This window comes from Hemitrygon akajei, chromosome 10 (assembly GCF_048418815.1).
Source record: "Hemitrygon akajei chromosome 10, sHemAka1.3, whole genome shotgun sequence".
Lineage (NCBI taxonomy): Eukaryota > Metazoa > Chordata > Chondrichthyes > Myliobatiformes > Dasyatidae > Hemitrygon > Hemitrygon akajei.
In genome coordinates, this window is record NC_133133.1 from 138617997 (window position 1) to 138645512 (window position 27516).

General features: G+C 40.9%; 1 protein-coding gene across 2 annotated transcripts in view; it reads left to right on the top strand.

The window, feature by feature from the left end:
• The window catches only part of pot1 (protection of telomeres 1 homolog), a 381260-nt gene that overhangs the window by 325670 nt on the left and 28074 nt on the right, over positions 1-27516 (top strand). The window contains exons 12-20 of one of the 2 annotated variants that reach the window (XM_073059088.1): positions 1392-1480; positions 7309-7365; positions 8346-8502; positions 13355-13566; positions 14583-14718; positions 15559-15647; positions 17633-17727; positions 22811-22916; positions 25330-25482. In XM_073059088.1, coding sequence (XP_072915189.1) covers positions 1392-1480; positions 7309-7365; positions 8346-8502; positions 13355-13566; positions 14583-14718; positions 15559-15647; positions 17633-17727; positions 22811-22916; positions 25330-25445 — 1057 coding nt within the window. In that variant the 3' untranslated portion in view covers positions 25446-25482. Of the gene's footprint in view, positions 1-1391; positions 1481-7308; positions 7366-8345; positions 8503-13354; positions 13567-14582; positions 14719-15558; positions 15648-17632; positions 17728-22810; positions 22917-25329; positions 26377-27516 lie in introns of those variants that run through there. The other variant, XM_073059086.1, reaches the window with a different exon arrangement.

Sequence of the window (27516 nt, forward strand, 5' to 3'; positions counted from 1 at the left end):
CCTATGTGGCCAGCTGCTCCTCCTCCCGCTACCCCACCAGCCAAACTTCCCTGTAAAGTTCCTCCTGCCCATGCTGTGAATTTTGCTTCTGTTTCTAATTTCTCTCACATCTCAACTTGCACTTCACCCATTCAGATAAACCACTTCTTCCCTTGATCCTGATCCCAATGAATGTTACCTCCTGTCCACCCATGCTAGTTGAGATTTTAATCATTCTCCTTCTTAAAATGTGATTTAATGGTCCTTTCAATTCTTCATCAACAACTCTTCCTCAAAAAAAACAACTGTTGGCTGCTCTGTCATTGTAATTCCTTTAAACTCATGTCCGTCCTCTTAGTTATTGAACTTGGTAACAAAGTGCAGAATATACACAGGACCTTCAACCCACGATGTCTATGTCAAACATAATGTCAAATTAAACTAAATTTCTTCTGCCTGTACATGGTCTATCCCTCCATTCCCTTCATATGTATACGTACCTAAGAGTCTCTTCAATGCCACTATCATATCCGGCTCCACCACTACCCATTGGAACCCTTTCTAAGCACCTACCACTCTCAGTGTAAAAATAATATCTTCCCTGTACTTTTCCTTTAAATGTTCTCCTTCTCACCTTAAATGCATGCCCTCTAGTACGTGACATTTCTACCCTAGGAAAGAGATACTGAATGTCTCACTATCTCTGTCTCTCATCATTTTATAAACTTCTATCAGGTGCTCCAGAGAAAGCAGCCTGAGTTTGTCCAGCCTCCGTTGTATCTCATACCCTCTAGTCCAGGTAACATCCTGGTTAGTCCTTCCAAAGCCTCCATATTCTTCAAAGCAGCGCCTATCTTTCTCAGAATTCTGTTGATTCGTCTGACTGATTTACTGAAATAGTCCCATCAAAGCTAGAATAACCTCTCATGTCATTGTGACTTGTCTACAACCTCCCTCTGGCATGTTGTGCCTCACTAGCCTCTTAGCCAAGGGTTCCCAACCTTATTTATGCCATGGACCAACAAGACACCATGAACCACGTTGGGAACCCCTTGCTGTAAGCCCTTTTCCAATGGTGTCCCTTATTCTAGTTCTAGACAAGAGTTCCACCAACAGTGGCTTCTCTGGTATCCATTCTTTCTCCCTACCAGCAACCCGTCCAATGTGCAGCCTCATCCAAAAATTATGGTCTCATTTTCCACATAAACACTGACACCATCCAGCTCTCTCTCAACCAACATCACCTTTGTCTTTATTCACTTTTATTCATTGTTAGGCTTACAGAATCATTGTGATTGTCATCAATTTGCATTAAGATAATCATCGTCTTAATTGACCTAACTTATTTTTGTCATACTTAGTTTTTTATTTGCTTTGATGGAATATGTTTGAAGTTATTTATTTTCTTTCAGATCTTTAGAGTCAGCACTTCCTTCAAATCAGGATAGCATGGGAGAACTTGCGCAGATGGAAATACTGAACAGTTCAAGTGGGCCTTCAGGTAAGCGGGTTGACCCTATTGTGTACCTCTGTGGACTTTCAGACTTTGCAGGCTTGTATTGTGAAAGGCCCAGGATATTGATAAATCAGCAAAACAAAAAATACAAGCTTTGTGGATTGTCCTCCATATGTTCTCTGGTATAGAGCCAGGAACTGTAGATCGGTAGTGGCTTTGATAGTTCTGACCTCATGTCTAACACTGCAGTGCTCAAAATAAGATCCGGCCAGAGAGCATGAATGGAATGCTTTAATACTTGAGGGTATTCATTAATGCATTAGGCTGAGGAAAATTACAGTAATCTGTGGCCAATCTACAGGTCAGTATTGGAATTTAACATTCACATGTGCAAATGATTCTAAGTACACTTTCCCATTCTGTTCCTATTTCTGCTTCCTTCCTTCATCTACCTCAGTGTGACCTGCAGGTTCTGCACCCTGAAGGTGAACTCCACATCCTCATACTTCAGCAAAGAAAAAGGTTTAACCTGCCCAGTTTTGTAAATCAAGTGTAATTTTGCACAAAACTTACAGAAATGGGCTTTTTCCAATCACATTTTTATTTTAATACACACAAGATGCTGGAAGAACTCAGCAGACCATGCAGCATCTCTGGAAAAGAGTAAACAGTCAATGCTTTGGGCTGAGACCCTTCATCAGGACTGACATTGCTAATTTCCCTAAGATCGGAATTGTCCAAACAAAAAAAAGAATTGTTCTTTTAAAAACATCCCTAATTACGTTTTCACAAATGAGTCAGTGTCCCCATTGGATCAAGATGGACTTTCCGAAAACTCAAAATCCTCCCTATGGTATTAATTCTACTTCTGAACATCATACTTCAATAATATACCTTAATGTGGGTGCCTCTTTCGCATTCGTTTGAGGTAAAAGCCAGAACCCTACTGGAATTTTCTGGACTCAACACCCCAAAGTAATGTTGTTGATATCTCAAATATGGCCTCAGTGCTCAGTTCATCACTTCTGCACGGTGATTCCAATTTATTTCTTCTATTTTTGACTCCAGAAAATTGACAGTCAAGCTCTTTACAATGGACACTGTTGTTAAAGGTTTATCACAGTTGTTGTGTGACTGTGCCCTTCCTATTGAGTGTGAGAGACCCCACCAAGAATTTTCCTGAAATAGAAGAAAAGAATGTTGGAGTTGGAGAGCAGGAGGAACACATTCTGTCCTGCTACATGTGGAACCTTATGCCGCTTACCTGGTTGTAAACACAAGGCTGCTGTCAGTCCATGAACTGAAGCTGATATACCAGAGAATCAGTTTGATGGTACAGCTTCGACCATAAGATATAGGAGTAGAATTAGCCCATCTGGCCCATTGAGTCTGCTCAGCTCCCAGATACTCTTGGACACAGATGAGAGGAACCACAGAGTGTGGAGAGTTAACACAGTTCTGCTAATGATACAATGCTCTGCACTCAGATTGCGAGGGCAACTGGACTGAGAGAATGGAGATTAGGTGTGGAGACAGGAGACTGCTGCCCATTGGGCTATCAGTGCTGGTTGGTGGAGAGGGCTCACGTTCCAGAGAACAGTTGAAGTCTTTGCCATGTGAAAGTCGGCAGATGATTCTACGTAGCTGCTTTACAGCCACATTTAATGGGCATTTGGTTAAGAGATACCAGGGTGTGTTTGTGAAATAGTCTTCATCCTGCTTCCCGGGTTCACTAGACACAAAGTGACCTCAGGAGAAGATCAATTCAGCCATCTGTTTGGTTCTCTTTTACCTGTCTAACTGTGTAGCCAGAGCTTTCTATCTATGCATTATTATTACCACCTGTTTTGAGTTGACAGAAACCTTTACTATTTTGAAATCAAACTCTAGTGGCCTCTGAGGGCATCTGCACTGACAGTTCTGTCATTATTTACAAAGGGAACGATAAAGTGCTGCAGTCACAATCTGTTCGCTGATGAAGATGGTGGGTGGGAAGTCAGGATAAGCAGGGCTATCGGATCAGATGCAATAGGGGTGATCTATAAGAGACAGCAGACCTCTGTGTCTGTATTGAAGCTGATACTTGCAAATTGGTTTTCAAAGGACATATTTTAAATCAGTGACTCATAGTTCCAGGTGGAGATGAGAGCTCATGTGTATTTGTGAAGTTAAATTACTTTTGTGCTTCTGAACAGTGCTGCTCTCCTTGCCAACTCGCCTTTATTTAATTTGGATGATAAAGGATGTACCTCGAGTAGCCCAGTAATTAAATGCTGTTTGAAAGCCAATATCTGCTCTCCATAAATCAGGATATTTTCCAGCACAGAAACATGCCACTCCCCCGTTGCATAGTGTGCATCTGAAAAGCTGAAGGGGGCAAGGAACATGCTTGTGACAAAAGTGCCAGGTAATGCCAGCATCTAACAAGATTAAGCTTTCACCCCCTGACATTCAATAACATTGCCAATACTGAGGCCCTCGCTATTAATAGCCTGGCGGTTATTTTTGTGAGAAACTGAACCGGAGCAGCCAAGTGCACAATGTGTCTGTAGCAACAAGTTAGAGACAAGGAATCTTGTGTCGAGTACCGAGTCTGGTAGCTCCCGAAGTCTGGCTTTCAGCCACAAGCCTCAATCGGGATTGTGTTGGAGTACTCTCGATGCCTGGATGAGTGCAGCCTCAACACCATACAGGACAGAGCAGCCCTCCTGGTAGGCACCTCATCCACAGCCGTTCACTCCCTCTAACGTAAGACCTTAAGAAGTAGGAGCAGAATTAGGCCATTCAGCCCCTAGAGTTTGCTTCGTCATTTATCGCGGCTGATCCGTCATCCCTCTCATCCCTTCTTCCCAGAGCACTTGGCCCCTTGATTAATCAAGAACTTATCAACCTCTGCCTTAAATCTACCCAATGGCTTGGTGTGCACATTTGTCTGGGGCAATGAATTCCACAGATTCACCACTCTGGCAAAAAAAAATCATCTCTGCTCTGAATGGGCGTCTCTCAATTCTGAGGCTGTGCGCTTTGGTCTTAGTCACCCTCACTGTTAGAAACATTCTCTCCCCCCCCCCCCCCCCCCATTCAGTCTATCTAGACCTTTCAATATTCGATAGGTTTCAATGAAATCTCCCCTCATTCTTCTGAACCCACTGAGCACAGACCCAGAGCCATCAAATACTCTCCATATGTTAACCCTTACACTCCTGGGATCATTCTCATGAACCTTCTATGGATCCTCTCCAATGCCAACATATCTTTTCTTAGATAAAGAGCTCAAAACTGCATAAAATTTTCATTTCTCTGTCTCTCTGCCTTCTTAAGACGTGGAATGACATATGCAAATTTTCAGTTCTCAGGAACCATTCCGGAATCTAGTGATTCTTGAAAGTTTACTACCAATGACTCTACAGTCTCTTCAGGTACCTCTGTCCGGAAAATGGTGCTGGAGTGGTAGTAATGGGGGACAAAGAAATGATGGAAAAACTTAATTAGTATTTAGTGTCAATCCTCACTGTGGCAGACTCCACAGTATGTTAGAAATGTGTGAGTATTAGGGGCAGAAGTGAGTGTAGTTTTATTTCTAAGGAAGTATTTGGGAAACAGAAAGGTCTGAAGGTAGGTAAATCATCTGAACCAGATAGAATACACCCCAGGGTTCTGAAAGAGCTGGCTGAAGATACTGTGGAGGCATTAGTAGTGATATTTCAAGAATCTCTAGATTCTGGAATATGTCCAGAGGACTGGAAAATTGCAAATGTCACTTAACTCTTTAGGGAGGGAGAGAGGAAAAGAAAGGTAATTCTAGGTCAGTTAGACTGACTTCAATGATTGGGAATATCTTGGAATCCATTATTAAAGATGAGGTTTTGGGGTACTTCGAAGAGCTGATAAAATAGGCCAAAATCAGCATAGTTTCCCTGAAGGAAAATCTTGCCTGACAAATGTGTTGGAATTCTTTGAGCAAATAACAGGCAGGACAGACAAAGGAGAGTCAGTGGATGTTATTTACTTGGATTTTCAGAAGGCCTTTGGCAAGGTGCCACGCATGAGGTTGCTTAACAAGGTTAGAGGCCGTGGTATTACAGGAACGATACTAGCATGAATAAACGATTGGCTGACTGGCAGGAGGCAGAGAATGGCTGACAGTTGGTGACTAGTGGTGTTCTGCAGGGGTCAGTGTTGGGACGGCTTTTTTCCATATTATATGTCAGTGACTTGGATGACAGAATTAATAGCTTTTTGGCCAAGTTTGTAAATGAAAGGAAGATATGTAGAAGGACAGGTAGTGTTGAGGAAGCAGTGAGTCTGCAGAAGGATTTAGACAGACTAGGGAAATGGGCAAAGAAATGGCAGCTGGAATGTGGTGTTGCAAAGAGTATGGTCGTGCACTTTGGTAGAAGGAATAAAAGCATAGGCTGTATTCTAAACGTGAAGAAAATTCAGAAACCAAAGGTGCAAAGGTACTTGGGAGTCCTCATGCAGGATTCCCTGCAGGTTAACATGCAGGTTGAGTCAGTGGTAAGGAAGGCAAATGCAATGTTAGCATTCATTTCCTTAGAACCAGAATAGAAAAGCAAGAGTGTAATGTTGAGGCTTTGTTAGGCATTGGTGAGACCTCACTTGAAGCACTGTGAGCATTTTTAGAAACGTAGAAAACCTACAGCACAATATAGGCCCACGATGCTGTGCTGAACATGTACTTACTTTAGAATTTACCCACGGTTACCCATAGCCCTCTATTTTTCTAAGCTCCATGTACCTATCCAGTGTCTCTTAAAAGACCCTATCGTATCCACCTCCACCACTGTTACCAACAGTCGATTCCAAGCACTCACCACTCTCTGTGTAAAAAAACTTAACCCTGACATCCCTCTGTACCTACTCCCAAGCACCTTAAAACTGCCCTCTCGTGTTAACCATTCCAGCCCTGGGAAAAAGCCTCTGACTATCCACACAATCAATGCCACTCATCATCTTATACACATCATCTTCTATGCCCCTTATCTAAGAAAAGATGCACTAGCATTGGAGAGGGTCCAGAGGAGGTTCATGGGAATGAAAAGTTAACAAATGAGGAGTATTTTATGGCTCCATGCCGGTACTCACAGGAGTTTAAGAGGGTATGGGGAGGATCTCAGAATCAGAATCAGGTTTAATGCCACCAGCATATATTGTGAAATTCATTGTTTAGCAGCAGCAGTGTATTGCAATACATAATAATAAAAACTATAAATTACAACAAGAAGTACAGGTTCTAAAAAATAAATAAGTAGTGGAAGAAAAAAAGAGGGGAAAAATAAAGGAAGAAGTGTTCATGGGTTCTTTGTCCATTCAGAAATCTGATGGCAGAGAGGAATAAGCTGTTCCTGAACTGTTCTGTTTGTCTTCAGGCTCCTGTACCTCCTCTTTGATGGTAGCAATGAGAAGAGGCGTGTTCTGGGCAATGAGGGTTCTCAATGATGGATTCTGCCTTTTTGAGGCATTGCCTCAAAACTCATTGAAACCTATCAAATATTGAAAGGCCTAGATATAGTGGATTGGGAAAGGATGTTTGCTATAGTGGGGAGTCAAGGACCAGAGGAAGCAGCTTCAGAATAGAGATGAGGAGGAATTTCTTTACCCAGAGGGTGGTGAATCTGCAAAATTCATTGCTGCAGATGATTGTGGATGCAAAGTCATTGAATATATTTAAAGTGGAGGTTGAGAGATTCTTGAGTAGTAAGAGCTTCAGAGGTCACGGAGAATGGGGTTGAGTGGGATAATAAATCAGCCATGATGCAGTGATTGGCCAAATGGCCTAATTCTGCTCATTTGTTTTATGGTCTCATGGTCATTCATTAATTGGTATATTAATGAAACTTTGTTGTTTACAGCATGTCAAGAATTCTCACCAGATTGCGTAGAGCGATGTCATCAGGAATCTGCTACAGGTTGGTATTAACAGGTGCCGTGTACAAACTGAATTTGTTCTTGGCCCTTTCACAGGATATCCTATATTCGAACTGTAGTTGTTCTCTTGACCTATGGTGACATTGTCGTCGATGTCAATCATGACAAAGTCCTAGCATTCTCTATTCTGCATCAAGAGTTTTAGAGGTGAAACATAATGTGGTTATGGGACCGTTTGAAAAGGTAACCTCACATTAAGGTCAATTGGATTGGAAACACCTTCTGTGACTCCAAAGCCTTTCTGAGCCTCAGTCCTGTCACTGTGATCATACGTTTTCTCGTTGTTGGACTCTTTAGGGAGTGGGGTGTAGCATCTCTACTCATCCGTTCATTCTGAGTTCAGAGAGTGGAGGGAGTGATAGGTGGTGCAGCATTTCACTGAGCCTGATGAATTCAAAGAATACATCGGCTTATTCAGACGCTCGTACTGAAAGGGGAAGGTGCAGAAATGCTTTGACAAGAATCACAAAGATTTCTTATTCCTTTGAGGCTCTTAATGCTCTCTCTGTTTCTGCTTAACTGATGTTCATGTTGAATTTCCATATTTCCTTACAATATAGAATGAGGCTGTTTCAGTCCTTTGGGTAAATGCCAACTCACAGGTCAATCCCATTCCCCCAATTAATTTTCCTTACAATCGGTTCTCCCATATTCCCATAAGTTCCCCCCAGATTCTACCACTCACTATATTGTAAGGCACTTTACAGTGATGAATTAACCTACCAACCTGCATGTCCTATGGTACGTAGGAGGAAATGAGATATCCAGGGGAAGTTCTCATTGTCACAGAGAGAATGTGCATACTGCACACAGCACCAGAGGTGAGAATTAAACCCTGGTCTCTGGAGCTGTTGTTCCAGCTATGCCACTGGAAAAATTTTCACTCTCCTCTAGTAGTTTTACTGTCTGATTTCACCATTGTACTTACTCAATCTACATTTTCAAAATCTCTGTGTTACAGTGCTCACAGCTCATCAGCACATCAGCACAACCTCACTAAGAGAAGTTTTGGACAAAGCAGCTCCTTGCAAACATCGCATTAGAGCTAAGCTCGTGAATTATGAACCCAGAGCTCTCTACCAGTCAGTGAAACTGTATTGTCCCAAGTGTCGTACACTGTAAGTACTAACAGCTGCATGCATACAGTGAAATGTAATGGATTGCTATGGGTATGGTGATATCTTTGCTTTAGCGTTGGTAAATAAAGCAAGAGTCCTAATCCCTCGTTGAACCAGAAGTATTTCAGATATAATAAGCATTTTTGAGGCCTCATCTGGAGTTTTGTGCACAATATTATTTCCTTATTTCAGGAAGGATATAAATGAGTTAGAAACAAAGTTGTAACCATTGGAATTTCAAAGAATGAGAGGTAACTTTATTAAAGCAAAGAAGGTCTTAAGAGATCTTGACATGGTCAATATTGAGAAGATTGTGTGTATCCATAGTATAGCCTTACCTACAGCTCTCTGCTCTTGATCAGCCGCCATATCTAACTATTATTGTGATGTTTGGAAATACATTGGATTCCAGTTAATTGGGCACTGGTTAATCGAGAAGCCACTTATTTGGGACAATTGTTAAAGAAGAAATCAAATCGAGAAACTAGCTGGGATTCCCTTTGTTTATCTGGGACACTATGCCACTTAATTGTGACGGGCAACTGTTGCTGAACTAGCGTCAGTCACATTCGCTCATGTGGCCTTTAGACACTACATTGTGCTTATAGCGAACAGTTTTTAAATAACATTTGTTGCATGTGTTTGTTCAAAAGCAGTGTTTTTTCACTAATAGTTTGCAAGAAACAAGCACCAAGACAATTTAGAACAGTTCTGCTCATTGTGGTTTCAGCCATTCAGGCCTTCAGATATTACATTCCTCTTATATTTTACATACTTGAAAAAGCTTTATCCATCTATCTTGATTTTGTTTGCTAGCTTGCTTTTATATTTCATATTTTCCCTCCTAGTGATTTGTTTAGTTGCTTTCTGCTCCTCTGTCTTCCCGCTAATTTTTGCTTTGCTGTGTGTCTTCTCTTTTGCTTTTACAATAGCTTTGACTTCTCCTGTCAGCCATGGTTATACTATTTTGCCATTTGAGTATTTCTTCATTTTTGGCATACCATCCTGTACCTTCCTCATTTTTCCCAGAAACTCACACTATTGCTTCTCTGCTGACATCCCTGCCAGCATCTCCTTCCAGATTACTTTGGCCGACTCCTCTCTCATACCACTGTAATTTCCTTTATTCCACTGAAATACTGCTGCATCAGACTTTACTTTCTCCCTATCAAATTTCAAGTTGAACTCAATCATATTGTGATCACTTTCTCCTAAGGATTCCTTTACCTTAAGCTCCCTAATCACCTCTGGTTCATTACATAAATCCCAATCCAGTATAGAGTGGGTTCCATCACCTATGCCCCTCTGATCCTCAACGCAGGTGCCCCTCAGAGCTGTGTCCCAAGCCCCCTCCTTTACTCTCTGTATACCCTTGACTAAGACGCCACCCGCAGCTTCAATCTGCTAATTAAATTTGCTGATGACACTACACTGATTGGCCTAATCTCAAATAATAATGAGGCAGCCCACAGAGAAGTCATCACCCTGACACAGTGGCGTCAAGAAAGCAATGTTGCAAAAACAAAGGAGCTGGTTGTGGCCTACAGAAGGAATGGAGACAGGCTAACCCCTATAGGTAACAATGGATCTGGGGTTCAGAGGGTGAACAGCTTTAAGTTCCTCGGCATAAACATCACTGAGGATCTCATGTGGCCTGTACATACCGGCTTTGTAGTGAAAAAGGCACATCAGCACCTTTGTCACCTCAGACAGCTGAAGAAGTTTGGTATGGGCCCCCAAATTCTAAGAACTTTCTACAGGGGTACAATTGAGAGCATCCTGACTGGCTGCATCACTGCCTGGTATGGGAACTGTACTTCCCTCAATCGCAGGACTCTGCAGAGAGTGGTGCGGACAGCCCAGTGCATCTGTAGATGTGAACTTCCCACTATTCAGGACATTTACAAAAACAGGTGTGTAAAAAGGTCCTGAAGGATCATTGGGGACCCGAGTCACCCCAACCACAAACTCTTTCAGCTGCTACCATCCGAGAAGTGGTACTGCAGCATAAAAGCCAAGACCAACAGGCTCCAGGACAGCTTCTTCCACCAGTCCATCAGACTGCTTAATTCATGCTGACGCAGCTGTATTTCTATGTTATATTGACTATCCTGTTGTTCATAATATTTATTATAAATTGCACATAGCACATTTAGAAAGAGATGTAATGTGAAGATTTTTACTCCTCTTGTATATGAAGGATGTAAGTAATAAAGTCAAGTTAATTCAATTCAAGCTGATCCCCTCGTAGGCTCAACAACAAACTGCTCTAAAAAGCCATCTTGTCGGCATTCAATAAAGTCACTCTCTTGAGATCCATTATCAACATGACTTTCCCAAACGACCTGCATGTTAAAATCTCCCATGATTATCATTACATTGCCCTTTTGACACAGCTTTTCTATTTCCTGTTCAAATCTGCAGTCCACATCCCAGCTACTGTTGGGAGGAGGCCTGTGTATAACTGCCATCAGCCTCCTTTTACCCTCACAGTTTCTTAACTCAACCCACAAGGATTCAACATCTTCCAGTCCTATTTCACATCTTTCTACTGATTTGATGCCGTTCTTTTCCAGCAGAGCCACACCACCCCCCCTTCCTATCCCTCTGATACAATGTGTAACCTTGGTCACTCAGCTCCCAACTACAAGCATCCTTCACCCATGATTCAGTGATGGCCACAACATCATACCTGACAATCTATTATACTGCAACAAGATCATCCACCTTATATCTTACACTCTGTGCATCGAAATATAACACTTTGAGTACTGTATATTAATAGCAGGAATTAATATACTAATACTAGGAACTAATACACAATTTGATAATACTGTAGTAGAATTGTTTGTGTTCTAGTATGTTCTCTGTTTCATTTTAATGAATACTTTATTCCTCAGTTACACAGTAGTTTGTCTTTATTATGCTTTTTAACTATTTCCTTGAAACTTCGGCTAATTGGGACAGCCACTTAATTGGGCAAAAATCCCCTGGTCCCGATGTGTCCCAATTAACCAGAATCCACTTTATTTGATTAATTAGTTAGTAATTAGAATCAGTTGTTTCTCGATACCATGTTATGTGGAGATCTCCAGGGCTGCAGAAATATAACTTCCAGTTCTCATTAGGATCATTGACAAAGATTAATATCTGTTGCAGACCAGAAGGTAGTAGAATATTAAACATAGAAGATTCTACAGTTGCTGTAACCCACACAAAGTGCTGGAGGAACTCAGCAGGTCAGTCAGTATCTGTAGAGAGAAATAAACAGTAAATGTTTTGGGCTGAGATCATGAAGCAAGGTAGTAGAATATTGATAATGCAATTGCAGAATTGTTGCTGAACATGATTGGCATGGTTTTATTTTTCCAGTAGATGAAATTAAACATACAAATAGACAGGATTAGAGGGACGCTTTGCCAAAGGTTACCTTTCAAAGTATTTGAAGTGTGTCAACCTCAGAGAAAATCTGAAGGAGCCGTCTCTGGAGATGGATAGATGGGAGGGGGACAGCCTTCCGTTGACTGGGATTTGCGATTGCAGCCAGGGAGTTGCAGCCCATCTATTGCAGGAGTGAAAGGGCTTCTCTGCTGAATTACAGCAAATACCATTCATGAAGAAAAATTACAGGAAGGCTTTATAATGCAATATCTGAGTGTTTGGAAATCCTGATGATTGATGTTTCCACATCCCTTATGAATTTAACAATTACTTAAATTAACATTTTTATAAACTCACTGGGACCCTGTTTCCAGCACTTCTTATGAACTAGCAGGTGCCCCATCCCCATGCTTCTTCTAAATTCACTGGGGCTCTGTTCCCACATTCCCCTTAAACTCACTGGGACCCTTTATCCCACAATCCTTTTAAATTCTTTGGGACTCCTTAACCTGTACTCCCTTTAAATGCACCTGCTTTTATTTCCAGTGTTCTTTTTAAAAATACAGGGGGGCAATTTCCATGTTCCCTCTAAGCTCTTTGGGATTTGTTTCCCGTGAAGTTTTTAAACTTACTGAAAGATTCATTATATTACTGTGAAATGTTGGAGGTAGAAACATGAACTAAGAATGGGTTGGAGTATCACTAATATCGAGTAGTCCAGAAAGTCTTGCCACTCTGCCATTGTCAAAGCCCTGAAGAAGCTGGATTATTAGATTCTTGTAGTGAATGCTTGTCCATTTTTGGAGAGTTAGAGACTACTAGTTGGAATTTAAGCACTGGAGGAGTAAGGTCACTCTCCAACAAGACAATCAGTGAGATGTCTATCCCACCTTCTGTTGTTGCATCCATCATTATAAATTTTTGCTTGCAACAGATTTGAAAGTGTTTTTATCTCTGCAGATCCTTTATTTCAGAAAAGTTCTCAGGACGCTTCCAGGTGCTGATCTCTGTTTTGAAGTGCAAAAGTACAAATATAACTGAGTCTGTTTGGAATAATTTTTCAAATATTGTGACTAGCTTCTTGTAGAAATTTAATCTTTCTTTCAAGTTGATCTGGATCATATTTCAGGCATAATTGCCTTCAATTCAAAGGTTCCCCTTAGCATGGTGTGCTAATGAGGTTGTCAGATTAGTCTAACTGTATTCCCAATGTAATGAGAAATCCAGGCAGTTAATGTGAAGTTTGTTAAGATTTTATGAACTCACGAGTTTAAAGAATTGGATGCAACTTGAATGAATGAGTGGGGCAAGAGAAATATACTGGAATTTCCTTGGTGAAGGGTTTTTAATGGCAATATTTTAACCGTTTACTTTTGCTGTTCTTATTTGTGGGCCATGGTTTGAAGCTTCATTTTAAACATGGTTATTGAAGAATCCATGATCACTGTTTCCCTGTGGATTCATTTCACAGGCAGGAGATTCCAGATGACGATGACATCAATGCCTTGTTGCAAGATGCTTGCTGTGCTGGTGCCTCACCTGGTTCCCAGCCACATGATGCGGCGTGGTATGAAACAACTATCTGGGAACAAGGAGACCAAAGGCGGCTTCAGATTATAGTCCGCTTTGTGAAGACAAACAGGTTGCACAGGACCCCAGAACGATGCACAATCCTGGTGGAAAGTAAGCTGATGATAGTATACTGTACTCCGTGTGATGCAAGCATAGAGGGGCACTGTAAACCATTAAATGGCATTTGTTTTGGTGCCAGATTTCCACTGCAGTCCGCTATGCATGCGCTTTTCACTGTAATGTTTTATTGGTGTGTAAATTCAGTCCCATAACTCCCAGCTATGGGAATTGGAGTCAGCCCATATTCTATATGATTGAGAATCTATGAACTGATCCTGCAATATGCCTATGTTTTAAAGCAGGATTGATCTTGACCGCGGTGGTTTCAGGGCTAGTTAACCTTTCCTCTAATAATCGCCCTCCAGTTTGTGCATCAGGAATTGAAAGTTGGGTGAGATACTGGCGATCTACTGATACATGTAGAGCCAGAGGCAGGGGAACAGGAGAGGGGCCAATGAATTAAAAAAAACACTCCATCATCAAACCCCACTCTTAAAGCCAGTGTTAGTACCTCTCCAGGATGTGTTACCAAAGAAGATTGTTTTTAATAAAAACCTGGCAATTCTGCAGTTCAAACTTTTGAGAAGTTCAAACTATACCAGAAGCCAAAGAAACAAAAGGCATTGATTGCCCAGGAGTTTACAATAATTATATATTAAATTCCATTATATTCATGGACTTTAACTAATTCTCAGTAAGAAATGTTTGTACCATCTCTGTACTTTCCACATTAGGAGCTGAATTAGCATTTTACACTCTCTCCTCTCTGCTGTAGTGACTTGCGACAGTCATTGACAGTATACTGTAGGACGCTGATGATTTGGAAGGATCATTTACGTATACCGTTAGCGATTTCAGTTAAAATTAGTTTTTCTGAAAACAGCTGTTTCAGTGCAATGAAGAAAGTTAAACACATGGGAAAGCTGAGATATTACTCAGTCTGCAGTGATTATTTGGATTAACTTGCTCCCACAGATGGACTATAAACGTGAGGTTTAGTAAGCACTTCGAGTTTTATTCAGAACTACTTGCATTGCTAAATTTCCTGTTTTATCTTTTTCTTTTAGGGGTAACTCTGAATGAGCTGTACCACTTCTCCGAGAAGTTTGGAAATGTCATTCCCTCCACGTCCAGTACTGATCATTTGATACTAAATGACCTTTCCGTTCCTTTCCTGATACAAGATGGGAAATGGCATTATGGGTAATCCTTGTTAAAACATGACTAATCTTACCAACTGTAAATGGCTGCACCTTCCTCGCTCATCAAATTAGGACCTAACCATAAGAGAATAGTATGCTAATTTATTTTCAACACTGACACTGTGACATTTTCTTTTGATGATCTTGTATACCCAATACTCAACACTCTGGCAGTTGTGGAAGACAGAAATCATGTACTCTCTAAGGTGAAAGGCATTATCAGTGAAAATGTGTTTTTGTTTCATATAACCTTTTACAATCTTCTCTCACATGCTGTAACACACCATGTAGGTCAAAACCATTACACAACAGCACATTGCTTTGATGGATCAAATAGTCTGTTGTAGGAGATGTTAATTATGCTGATTCAGATTCTCACTGACTGTTACTTGGCAAGTCAGATGTGTGCTTAGTAGGACTAAATTAGATGGCCAAATGAGGATTGGCAAACCAAGCAAAAACTATTGTGGTACAATCTACTTTCAGATAATTGTGTGGGTGCATTCTTTTAACCATTACTTGCTGAGACATTCAAATTACAAAGGAATAATTTTTAAAACTTTACATCTATAAGTCAATTTCACACAGTCTGCTCAGCCCATATTAACTAAACAAAGTTAATATGGTTTCCGGAAATTTCTATTTGTATTTAAATATGATTTATATTTTCTTGCATGGAGAATTTGATTACATTCTCAAGCTTGAAAAGAAAACAAAAACAAATTGCTTTAAGAGTTATCACCAATTCGTAAATGACAAATAGTTTGCTGTGCATTTGACGATAAGGGCTCTTTAGTTTTTAGCTTGCTTCCTAAGACGTGATTTTACTTTCTTCCTTCAGCTGCAAGCAATGCTCTCACCCTCAGCCAGTGAGTGCTCTTCAGTCCCTGACTCACAGTGATTCATGGGAGCTACCAGCAATAGCCAAAGGTAAGCTTTACTACTCCAAGGCGGTAGGAGTAGGGATCTCATGGCAGCGGAGGATTAAACCACCAATGACAGGAATCTGAAACAAGGACACTATATGCTACAACAATCAGCAGGTCGGGCAGCATCAGTGGGGAGCGGATCAAGGAGCGTTCATCAGAATGAGAAAACAAATGTGGTTTAAATTGAGATAGGTGTAGAGGTAGAGGGAATGGTTTTGGTGGCTGACCAGTAAAAAATTGCTTTAAAATCTACTATTTGGAGTCAGAAAAGGAAGCGAAGCAAATTGAAACAGAATGGTCCAATGACTTTTGTAGAGAGTTACCTAACATTGTACAATACAATATTATTCCCAAGAGCTTTAGCGCATCCTGTCAAAAGATAATGTGCCCTTCAGTGAGCTTATGCTGGCAATACTGGAGCAGTGGACAAGGGCAAAGACAGAGAGGTTAGATTGGAATTTGGGTGGAGAATTAACATGACAGGAGACAGAAAGCTCTGACCATGTAGCCTGAGAGTCTGGTGTCTGTAATGCAGAGGAGGCCATGTAATGAGCACTGAATGCACTACACCAAATAGGAAGAAATCTAAGTGAACTGCCCCTTCACCTGGAAGGGTTGTTAGGGTCTCTGACTGGTGGGGAGGGAACAAGTCAAATGATAAATGAATAGGGTGTAAGAAGGAGAGTGGAGATGAATGGGGGGACCAGGGAGTCATGGAGGGAACAGTCCTTTCAGACAGGGGATGTGATAATATATCTGCTAAAGGAATCCCACTGGAGGTGGCAGAATTTCGCAGGATGGTCCATTGAATGTGGAAGCTGGTGAAGTGGGACGTGAGGATAGAAGGAATCCTATCCATATTCTAGCTAGAGGGAAAGGAGACGGAAGAAAAAGTACAAAATAGAGAAGAGTAATGGTTGGGAACGTGATTAACTACTGTAAAGAGAAAACCACATTTAAGGAAAAAAGAAGCCATCTTAAAGGTACTGTTGTGGAAACTCAATCAGAGCTCACATAATCTTTATCACTTAAATGAATACCATTTGATTTGCTTAATTTCCCTTCCTGGTGCTCATATTAACTCATCTCACTAATATCTTCCATCTCCTGGGAGTGACTTCGTCCCATTCAATCTTGTGATCAGAGACACCATTAATCTCCCTGTCTTCCTTAATTTTCCAAAATCCTTAAAGATGCTCCCAAATCCAACTTGTTCATTGCTGTAATTCCATGCCCAAACCTTGTCACTGACTGGCCCTTGATTAATCCGACAAGATTTATCCTGTAGCAAAATATCCCTCTTCATTTTTTTTTACCTTTGAACAGTAATGAGCATCATTGACTGCATCTTTCCTCTAATGCCCTGTTCCATTGTCCAGACTCACTTCATCTGCTTTCATTCTTATTATTTTCTAACTATAGAATCATCTCACTCTATTCCCCATACCTTTGATATTCCCTGAACACTAGGCCTTGACCAGTTACTGTTTCTTGCTTGATCAAGCACCTCCTTCCCTGTTCCATCTCACCACTATCTATCTCCCACAAATCTTCTACCATGTTTGATATGACCAGCATCCACTTCCATGGAAACAGGAAGTTTATCCCATTCATACTGGGAGGTCTGAAAATTCTGGGACCGATTTTTTTGCCAAGGTCTCACTATGAAGATGTGATTTCATTTTGTTAACAGGAATCAAAAGAATACAATAGTTAATAACACCTGCTGGCGGAAGTTAATGCAATCCTACTTTTGGGCAGTTTGAATGGTTTCACTACACAGTAGGAGACCATTCTGTCCAACCTGTCTTTGCTAGGTCATTGCTACCCTTCTCCTGTATTTTGTCTATGTTTTTCCAGCTGTCATTGAAGTAACTTCATGTAAACCATTCCAGATTATAGCGAGGTGGGTGCATCAGTCTTCCTGACCACACACCCAAACTCAAGCAGAATCTGGTCCATATTAACATGCAGTCTCCACGTCAGTTTTAGGCATCCAAAGGCTACATTATGTTTTCGTCTTGAAGTTTACACTGGATGATGGAACGGGATCACTGGATGCATTTTTGTGGGATGAAGCGGTAAGTCAGTCTTAGTTGTAGATAAACTACAAGTACTAATGGTAGACGTGTCAAGCAATTTGCCAAACTGTGGCTCAGAGACATCAGATGGGAAGTTAAGTGCTGTCTGTGGGGAATGGAACTGAATGATTGTGACTTTCGGAGGCCATCGCCCACCCAGTCACTAATCAGGTCTGGACCTGTGTGACTGCTGTCTCACAGAGTGCAGTGATGTCCATTGCACTTCAAAGGGTGATGACATAGTCCACAACTACTAGATGTAGTATCATGAATACTGGTTGGCAGCCCGGTTACAGACATCCATCCAAAAATGGTTCAGGATCAGCCACTTCGTAAAAAAAATCAAATGAAGGTCAAATGAGAAGTTGTTGGTGAGCAGGAATTCACAGATGGATTGTGCTACTTCCCTCCCTTTAACGGCAATTTTAGGAATAACTACTGTGGCCAAACCGGATTTTGGGATGCTGAACAAGTATCAGGCTTGAAAATGCCTGAATAGACTTGCAGAATGGGTCTTTGATGTACGCAAACAGAGACCATTTCAAACCTCACGGTGCAATGTTGGCCAGCAATCATATCTGTTTAAAATTGGGCCACCACTCTGGGAAGTAGCAGCCATATTTCGTGTTGCATCCGCCTATTGGTCAGGGGAAGAAACTGAGATCCATGAAATCCAGATACCTTAGCAACGACCCAAGGGGAGAGGTGCATGACGATGTTTTTTTTCCTAAAGACAGTGGGCAACGCTGAACAGCATCCTCTTCATTGCCTCTACATACCTGAAATAAAATAGCAACCAGAACTTCACCCAGTATCCTGGCCTGTGGGCCAAATAACGTTCAAGGTAGTTTTAACTGAGAAATAAAGGTTAGCACTTGTCTTTTCTTATGACCAAACCAATCTGTAGCAGACTCTGAGTGCTTGGTGTATTTGAACTGCAAATCCCTTTGTTCCTCTACCCAACCGAGACCTTCTAAGTAACAAATGACCTTCCTTTTCTGACCAACTTGCGCCGCCTTGTTTTCATGAACCTTTTTCACGAACTATTTGCCCATTCAATGATTTATTAATATCCATGCTAATTTGCACAGATTCTAAGTACACCATCTGGGGCAGGTGTTTTCCAACTGTTCTGGAGAGCTGATACAGCTGCTTTCTACGTCATGAGGGGAAAAGAAAGTCACATGAAAAATTTCCCAGCTGTTCCACCACTTGTCAAATTCATTCTCTGTGAATCTGAGCGTGTCAAGGAATGAGTCAAAGGTGATTACCTTCATGGTGTTGCTTTATAACTATATTTTCATCAAACCACCCCATCCCATTCCTCTCTAGGTTAATTATTCCAATAGGGACTATGATGTGTGGATTTATTCCCTCCTTGTCAAAGTTCCTGTGATGTCCTCCATTGTTTATTCCAACGTGGGCCAGTATAGCTAGTGTTTCTCCTCCCCTTTCTATGATCTTCTCTGGGCGACGTCCATTACCCTACCTCATGAGCAAGGCACTTTTCAGGATTGTTGCCTGTAGTGAGCAGTGACTGGGCCCTAGGTATAGAATCCTCTTTAACTGCCATATGAATAATTTGCTCCCTCCACTGTTATTCAACTCAACTTACTTCCTGGATAACCTTCCACGTCACAGTGGTCTAGTGGCTGATTGCCCTGCAGTCCATCTCTTTGTGCTCCTCAGATAATGAATAAATACTGTCTGTAGAATAGGCAGAGTGTCATCACGTAAATCTCTGCAGCCTGTTTCCCTAACAGTAGCGCCTTATCCTCCTGAATCTGTTTTAATACTCATCTGTAGCTGCATTCTCAGTAATTCTATCCAGGATTTCTTCTCCTATCCTGATGTGTCAGTGTCTCTGGCTCAATAACTGAGATAGAGGGTTCAAGGTTGAGATGTTTCCCCAATGATGTGTTTGTTGAAGATGGTTTTATTCACTGTCCCAAAATTCTCTACTACAAAACTGCAACCTGCCCTCCCATTATCTTAGACCAGCGTAATTCTACTTATTAAAATCTTATTCCAACAACTATTCATACTTAAAGTAGTTTAACATGTTAACAAGTCCTTTAATCTGGCGGGGTGGAGATATGCCTTTACCAAAGGAGGTGTAAGGTGCTCCTGCCCTCCGCTAGCTTGCAGGTCACCCCTGGGGAAAGTATAGCACCTTCTAGCCCACCCGCAACAATCAGGTCACATGAAGCCACGAGAGCAGCTGATGAGTGGCCATGTGAAGAGCTGGTGCATATCTCAAGTCCTGACGCCAGGCAGACAATCTTTGAAGAGTATCGATAGCTAGCGTCATCCATCTTGTAAAGACACTGCCCAGAAGAAGGCAATGGCAAACCACTTCAGCAGAAGAATTCTCCAAGAACAATCATGGCCAAAGACTGTGATCACCCATGTCATACATCACGGCACATAATGATGAATATTCATTATTCAAACACCCACGTCGTATAGTAAAATTGCTTTTTGTTCTTCCACTTTGCCTAATTTATTCAATGTATGGAAGCATTATTTCAGGAAACTAAGCTGCAAGCTCCATACACAGTCTACCAACAACTCCACACCCCTCCCCTTGTATTTATCCAGCTAAAAACTCTAAACACATCATCCCCACTAACTGACGAAGGGTCTCAGCCCGAAACGTCGACAGCGCTTCTCCCTATAGATGCTGCCTGGCCTGCTGTGTCCCACCAGCATTTTGTGTGTGTTGTTGTTTGAATCCCCACTAGCAGTTCCTATTAACCTGCAACTGACACAAGCAAGCAGAAACTTTACCACTGTGAAAGAAACCAGTGATTAAGTTAAAAGTTAAATGATAAACATTGACTACTGAACTTAAGTAAGTGCAATACCCAAAACTCTTCAAATAGCTGTACTCATTAAAAACTTTTGCTCTGTAGAAGTATTTTGTGGAGCAGGACTCTCTGTTACTTCCATCATCAGCAGGTGGATCAGAGGGAGATGCAAAGCACTAATCCACTTCAGACTATCAAGTGAAGCTGTAAATTCTGAATCTTCAGCACTCTATTTATTGCCTGTGATCATCTGTTACTCATTCATTATTTATATGAAGTAGGATAATTTTTTTGTAAATCACTGATGCACGGCCAGTTACTGGCCTGGCATCATCAAGCTTCGCTCTGACTGAACTGGAACAAGAGCAAACTGTCTGTGATGAGAACACTACACAAAAGGAAATGTTTGTGAAATGCAGCAAATTCAATGGTGATTTTCCACTGAAGTCATGTTGACTATTTAAAGTTTAGAAGTGAAATACCTCCAAAGAAACTCATCCATATCATTTGCAAAGAGGGCCAGAAGTCCCTTCTTTGTTGGAGTGTTTTTGAAGGGGATTGTGGACAATATGGTGGTTGTCCATCAGGTCCGATGATGACAGGAATTCTGTGCAGGAGTGATTTTAAAGTGGAGAAGCCGTTGCACTGGGGAACTTCCGCTCTCTCGACCTCGGAAGTCCGGGTCCGGTAGTATGTACAAGCATCACAAACTGGGGTCTTCTAGTTTGTGGACAATATAGAGAACGGGCAATTGATGAGAGAATAAAAGCAGGAAGATTTAATATTAATTGATCCAGTAGTGGTGGATCACCTTTCTGGTGCTAGAAACATTTCCAAGTATATTTATAAGAATAAACATTATATTTATGTGGCTTGAAGTTAGCAGGCTCACGTTTATGTCTTGTGTTGACCTGTTGAACTCTGAGTAATTTTATGGACACACGCCCAGTCACACTAATTCTGCAACCCCGTGGGATCTTGACATCTTCCAATACTCATATAACAGCAAGGTGGAAGCTGTCCTTGAGCCTACTAATACATGTTTTCTGGATTTACACTGGGCTTCTCTAAGCTCCTGAAGCATGGTCTTGAGATGCTCCATGCCATTCTTTTTTTGTAATTTATTTTTTTATTGAAGTTCATCAAACAAACATTTCCATAAGATGTATTTCAGACATTGTACATATATGTCATATATATCACAAAATCTCCACAAAGTATTTATCTGGGGTATACACTTATAGAAAAGAGTGGAAAGAAAAAACAAGCAAAAGGAAAGAACTATGTACAAGTAGGGAGTGATCTTTTTTTACAACAGATTCATTGATTTGTGAGAATAAAATCAGGCCTATGAGGCATTATGTAGTTAAACCATTTTTCCCAGTATGAATCAAATCGTTCCAGCTTATGATTAACAGATGCTGTTATCTTCTCCATTTTGTAAATGTCCATTGTAATTTCCATCCATGTATTTAAAGTTGGGCTCTCCTGTGATAACCATTTCCTAGTAAGAGTCTTTTTACCAGCCACCAGCAGTATATTCATTAAATATTTATCTCTTTTCAACCATTCTTGAGGTATATATCCAAAATATATGGTCTTACTCTCCAAGGGTATTTCACATTTAAAGATGTCTTGTGGGGCATTGTGTATCTCCCTCCAATAGTTTTTGATAACAGGGCAGTCCCAAAAAATATGATAATGATTTGCATTTTGATTTCCACAATTTCTCCAGCAAACAGGAAGGTTACTATCATAATGGGATTTCTGAGAGGGTGTAATAAAAATATTCTTAGTGCTCTTTCTCCAGTTTAAGCATTTGTGGACCAAAGTTTCCAAAGAGTCTTTTTCACTTCTTCATAAGACCAGGTGACTATAAGACACAATGTATGATCACTCTCATTAGCTTAACCAAGTTCCTCAAAAATTTGATAAAGTTGATTTATTTTCCTGTGTAAAAAAAAACATTTCTATGCTTCCTAGAATAATCTCAAGTGATTTCAACAGCTGGTTTAAGTTTTTCAACCCAGACCATGCTCTCTGGCTGCAGTGATTACAGATTCCAATATTCCTTGTGAGTCGATCCAAAGTAATAAATGTCAGCACCAAACATCTGTGGCTTCAGTGTGTGTTTCTACTCATCATAGAACCTGATTTGCTCAGAGCAACATCAGAAAGGACGTTTTTTTTAAGGTCCAGTGTGGTTGATAATTAAGCTGAGGACTCAGCAGGTAATAGGAGTCCAATTAAATGTGCCTCATCTGTACTTGCAGGAACGATTCTTTGGGATTCCTGCAGCTGACATTGTGATCAGTGAAGTACTTCAGGAAAAGCTAACAAGAATAATGAGTACGTTGTGTCCTCCAAAGACAGATCCCGGTAAGAGGGCTATAGAGTGTGCACATATTAATTAATTCTCACAGTGGAGTAGGGGTGGGGGAGGGAGAAATTCCTGGCAGAATCCAATAGAATTTGTATCTTTTCTTGTGCACACACGTACACACAAAATTTCAGAGAAGATAACTTCATTTTAGCACAATACAAACTAAGCGTAATTCCCGTGCTTCAATAGAAATTGTAGCGGAGTGATTGTGCACTCCACATTCTAATCATTACCAACTCACCTGTGGACAAAGCCATCAACTTCAGGGATTATGAAGGAACTTTCCTGAGAGGATCCAGCTGCAGGAAGTAAACCTGTTGAATTATAGCAGCCTTAATGTCATTTGGAAATTAGTATGTCTGAATCCTTTGTTGTCAGAAAAATAATAATAGGATTGGTCAGAGTCCACATTGGATATTTAAGATTTCCCATAGACGTTTGTCAGATCTGTTTAATTTTTGTTTTGAAATTCTAACTTAAGGAATAGGTAAGGGAGAGGCAGTTTTTGTGATGAACATTTAGAAAAGCCTTTGATAAAGTGCCACACAAGAGATGGAACCATAGAACACTACAGCACAGTACAGGCCCTTCAGCCCTCCATGTTGTGCTGACCCATATAATCCTTAAAAAAAAGTACTAACCCCACACTACCCCATAACCCTCCATTTTTCTTTCATTTATGTGCCTGTCCAAGAGGCTCTTAAATACCCCTAATGGTTTAGCCTCCACCACCATCCCTGGCAAGTCATTCCAGGCACTCACAACCCTCTGTGTAAAAAAAACTTACCCCTGATGTCTCCCGTAAACTTCCCTCCCTTAAACTTGTAGATATAAATGATTAAAGAAATTAAAGCACATGATAATGGTGGAAATCTACAGAGGATTAGTTAACAGAGAGAAAATGGTTAACAAGTTACTTTCAGTTTGGGAGACTGATACCGGAGTGGGAGACTGGGATCGTTGCAAGGCCCCAGCTGCTCACACTCTATATTGATGATTTGAAGATTTGGTTGTGGGAACCACAGTGCAGTACATCCAAATTTGTGATTGATTGAAAGCTTGGTGGCTTTGTGGGTTAATAAAAGGAAGCAAAGAGGTCTTAGCAGAGACAGATTGTGTGAGTCAGCGAGGATATGGCTAACAGAATACAGTGTGAAAAAATAAAAGGCCATTGGCTGGAAAAATAGAAAGGCCAAGTTTTTTTAAAAGAAAAAGAGCGCCACGGTATGGTAGTGGTTAGTACAATGTTATTACAGCTCGGAGTTTGGAATTCAATTCCAGTGCCATCGGTAAGGAGATTGCACGTCCTCTCTATGAACACGTGAGCTTCCTCTGGGTGCTCTGGTTTCCTCCCACAGTCCAAAGACGTACTGGTTAGTAGGTTAATTAATCATTGTAAATTGTTCTGTGATTAGGCTAGGGTTAGATATGTGACTTGGGCTGGAAAGAGCCTGTTCTGTACTATATTTTTAGTTAAGTAATTAAAAGGTGTTGGTGTTCAGAAACATCTGGATATCCTTGTAAACAAATTACTGAAGGAACAACTGAACAAGCAAGCAGGAAGGCACACCTTCTAGGCCTTTATTTCAATAACCATTTAACAATTACAGCACAGAAACAGGCCATCTTGGCCCTTCTAGTCCGTGCCAAACGCTTACTCTCACCTAGTCCCACCGACCTGCACTCAGCCCATAACCCTCCATTCCTTTCCTGTCCATATACCTATCCAATTTTACTTTAAGTGACAATATCAAACCTGCCTCTACCACTTCTACTGGAAGCTTGTTCCACACAGCTACCACTCTCTGAGTAAAGAAGTTCCTCCTCGTGTTACCTCTAAACTTTTGCCCCTTAACTCTCAACTCATGTCCTCTTGTTTGTATCTCCCCCTACTCTCAACATGAAGAGAGGGTTCACAAGATTGTCTTCAGAGTTGGCAGTTGTGTCCTATGCTTGTACACTCTTAACCTTAGAGAATGCAGGCCTGAGATAAACTCTAAACTCTCCTGCAGAGTCTTCCTTTCTCCCATATGCTTTCCCACTCTCCCATATTCTCTCTCTCTCTCTCTCTCTCTCTCTCTCTCCTCCCACAGACCTGCATCCTCTCCTGCCCTCCCCACGCTCCCAGTCTTCCCTTCGCCTTCCCTCACACAAACTGATTTTCTCCTCTCGTGCTCTCCCATTGCTTCATTCTTCCTGTTGCTCCACTTTATCAATTCTCTCACCTCCCTTCTCTCGTCTCCTTGCCCTCTCTCTCTTTGTTACTTTTTTCTATTAAAAAATGCTCCCAAGTAATTACTTAATTGCAATGATTTTTTTTTAATTGCCCTTCCTGATAAATGTTAGTCAGACCATGTTACCAAATCAGTGCTAAGCATGCTGACGCCTTTGTTACGTGTATACCTGCAGAAGGCTCTCCATGGCTAGAATGCTGCCTGAAGTCCTATTACGTCGGGGAAGGCTCGGAGGAGAAGACGTGCTATCAAGTTTTCGATACCACATTTGCAGGATTTGAAGGCATCTAACATTTCATGAACACATCCTGAACCAATTTTACCGAGAGTGAGCCCTGAAGTATTTTAGTATTTCTTCTTGTATCAAAGATATCTTCATCCTTCATCGGTTAGGGGCGGTTACTATTGCTTTCAGATTTCTGTACATTATTTCCTTAACTAGGATAATGGATGGACATCAAACCATTATAATCTGTAAGGCAGCATCTATGATAGATAGATACCATAGATACCACCAGCATTTTGTATGTGCTGCTTGGATTCCCAGCACCTGCCGATTTTCTCCTGTTTGTGATATTACCTTATGGTTGAGTTTCTCTCCACGTAAGTGCATCATTGTCCGCTGTCAAGTATCAATAAGAATGGATCCTTTTTATAGAACTACTGAAGACAGACAGATTATGATAAAAAGCCATGGTTCATCATAAAGCTTTAGCTTCACTGCCAAACTTTTTAAATATAAGTGGTTGCTGGCTAGCTCAGTAACTACATGTTCACTTTAGACAATTGGTTCAGTTTCTCGCTAATCATAAAACAGTAATGTTTATTCCTGAAAGATGTTTTAAACTTTCTCCCTCAGCACCTGTATTATCTCTTGTAGCTGTCATTTAGAGATTTGTTCTGGATTCTTCACTTTATAAGGATTGTTTTATGCTCCTTTGTGACGCACACTATTGTATTTTAATACAGTTTACACTGGCTTTATCCTGTCACTAATTCTGTTTGTGCTTAAAAGACACTGCACATTTCATGCAGCCCATATTCAGTCGAATTGTGGCATCTGAGGCACCTTCCTGCAAATTTGTTAAGCAACTTTGTAAGATGTTCGAGTTCTTTAGAAGTTGGGATACCTTGCAATATTAATGAACTGTAGCAACTTCAGATGACTTCATGACATGTCCTGTATATAGATACGGTTGTATATAAAAGTTTCATAGCCTGACATTGAATTTCACAGTTTATTTTGCTACATAGAATTGAATTTCAGATTTTGTTTCTTTTTTTATCTATTTTAAAAGCCTTGAAATGGACTGAAAAGGAATTTAAATCATGAAATTACATCCAGAGAAGTGCAGTTTCCAATATAACTGTAATCGATGGAGCAGCATGGTGTCACCCCACTGTGCAGCAAAGACCAAACCAGCCAAATACACAGTGACTGCAGTTTGGAGCTGACTGGCCACCAGGGGGCAGGTGACTGCGCTTGTTGCATAGAGAGATGTCATTTAGAAGCAATTTGTTGCTCTCTTTGGGGCAGTAATGCTACCTCTGAGCGGCTTGCTCCAGCCCGGTAATTGTATTTCACCATATTGGAGAAATTATCCATTGGAATGTAGGAGAATAAGAATTTTACAGAGGTGTATAAAATCATGAGGGACCTAGATAGGGTGAGTGCACACAATCTTTTTCCCAGAGTTGCAGAATCAAGAAATCAAGGATCTACAGTTGGCCCTCCTTATCCGCGAATTCAACCAACCACAAATCGCGAAAACCTGGAAGTGCTCTTCCAGCACTTGTTTTTCGAGCATGTACAGACTTTTTTTTCTTGTCATTATTCCCTAAGCAATGCAGTATAACAACTATTTTACATAGCATTTACATTGTATTAGATATTATAAGTAATCTAGAGATGATTTAAAGTATACAAGTCAAACGTTTGTCTTAGTATATAGTATATATTTTACCTTTCTACGCATATAAAACACTTAAGAACGTATGTTTCAGCGCCGGGCTCGGGAACTTCTTCCTGAGTTCGATCCAGTGACAGATCGCTATCGAGTGCGCTCTCCACCGTGCCGGGTTGATGTGAGGATCAAAAACCCAATAAGGCTACAATTATTGCTTAGTAATAATTGTAGCTTTCATCGGGGCAGAGCCTTTCTCACTTTATCCATTAAAATTGTTCCGATCGTTGACCGACTGTAGCCTAATGCTTTTCCAATGACCGATGGCGTTTCACCTCTTTCTGATCGCTTTATTATTTCCACTTTATTTTCAATGGCGATCGTGATTACGTTCGTGAACAGAAACACTGCGGATTCAGATCTCTGCCGCTGGGTCCTAATGTCCACTGCACTGAGAC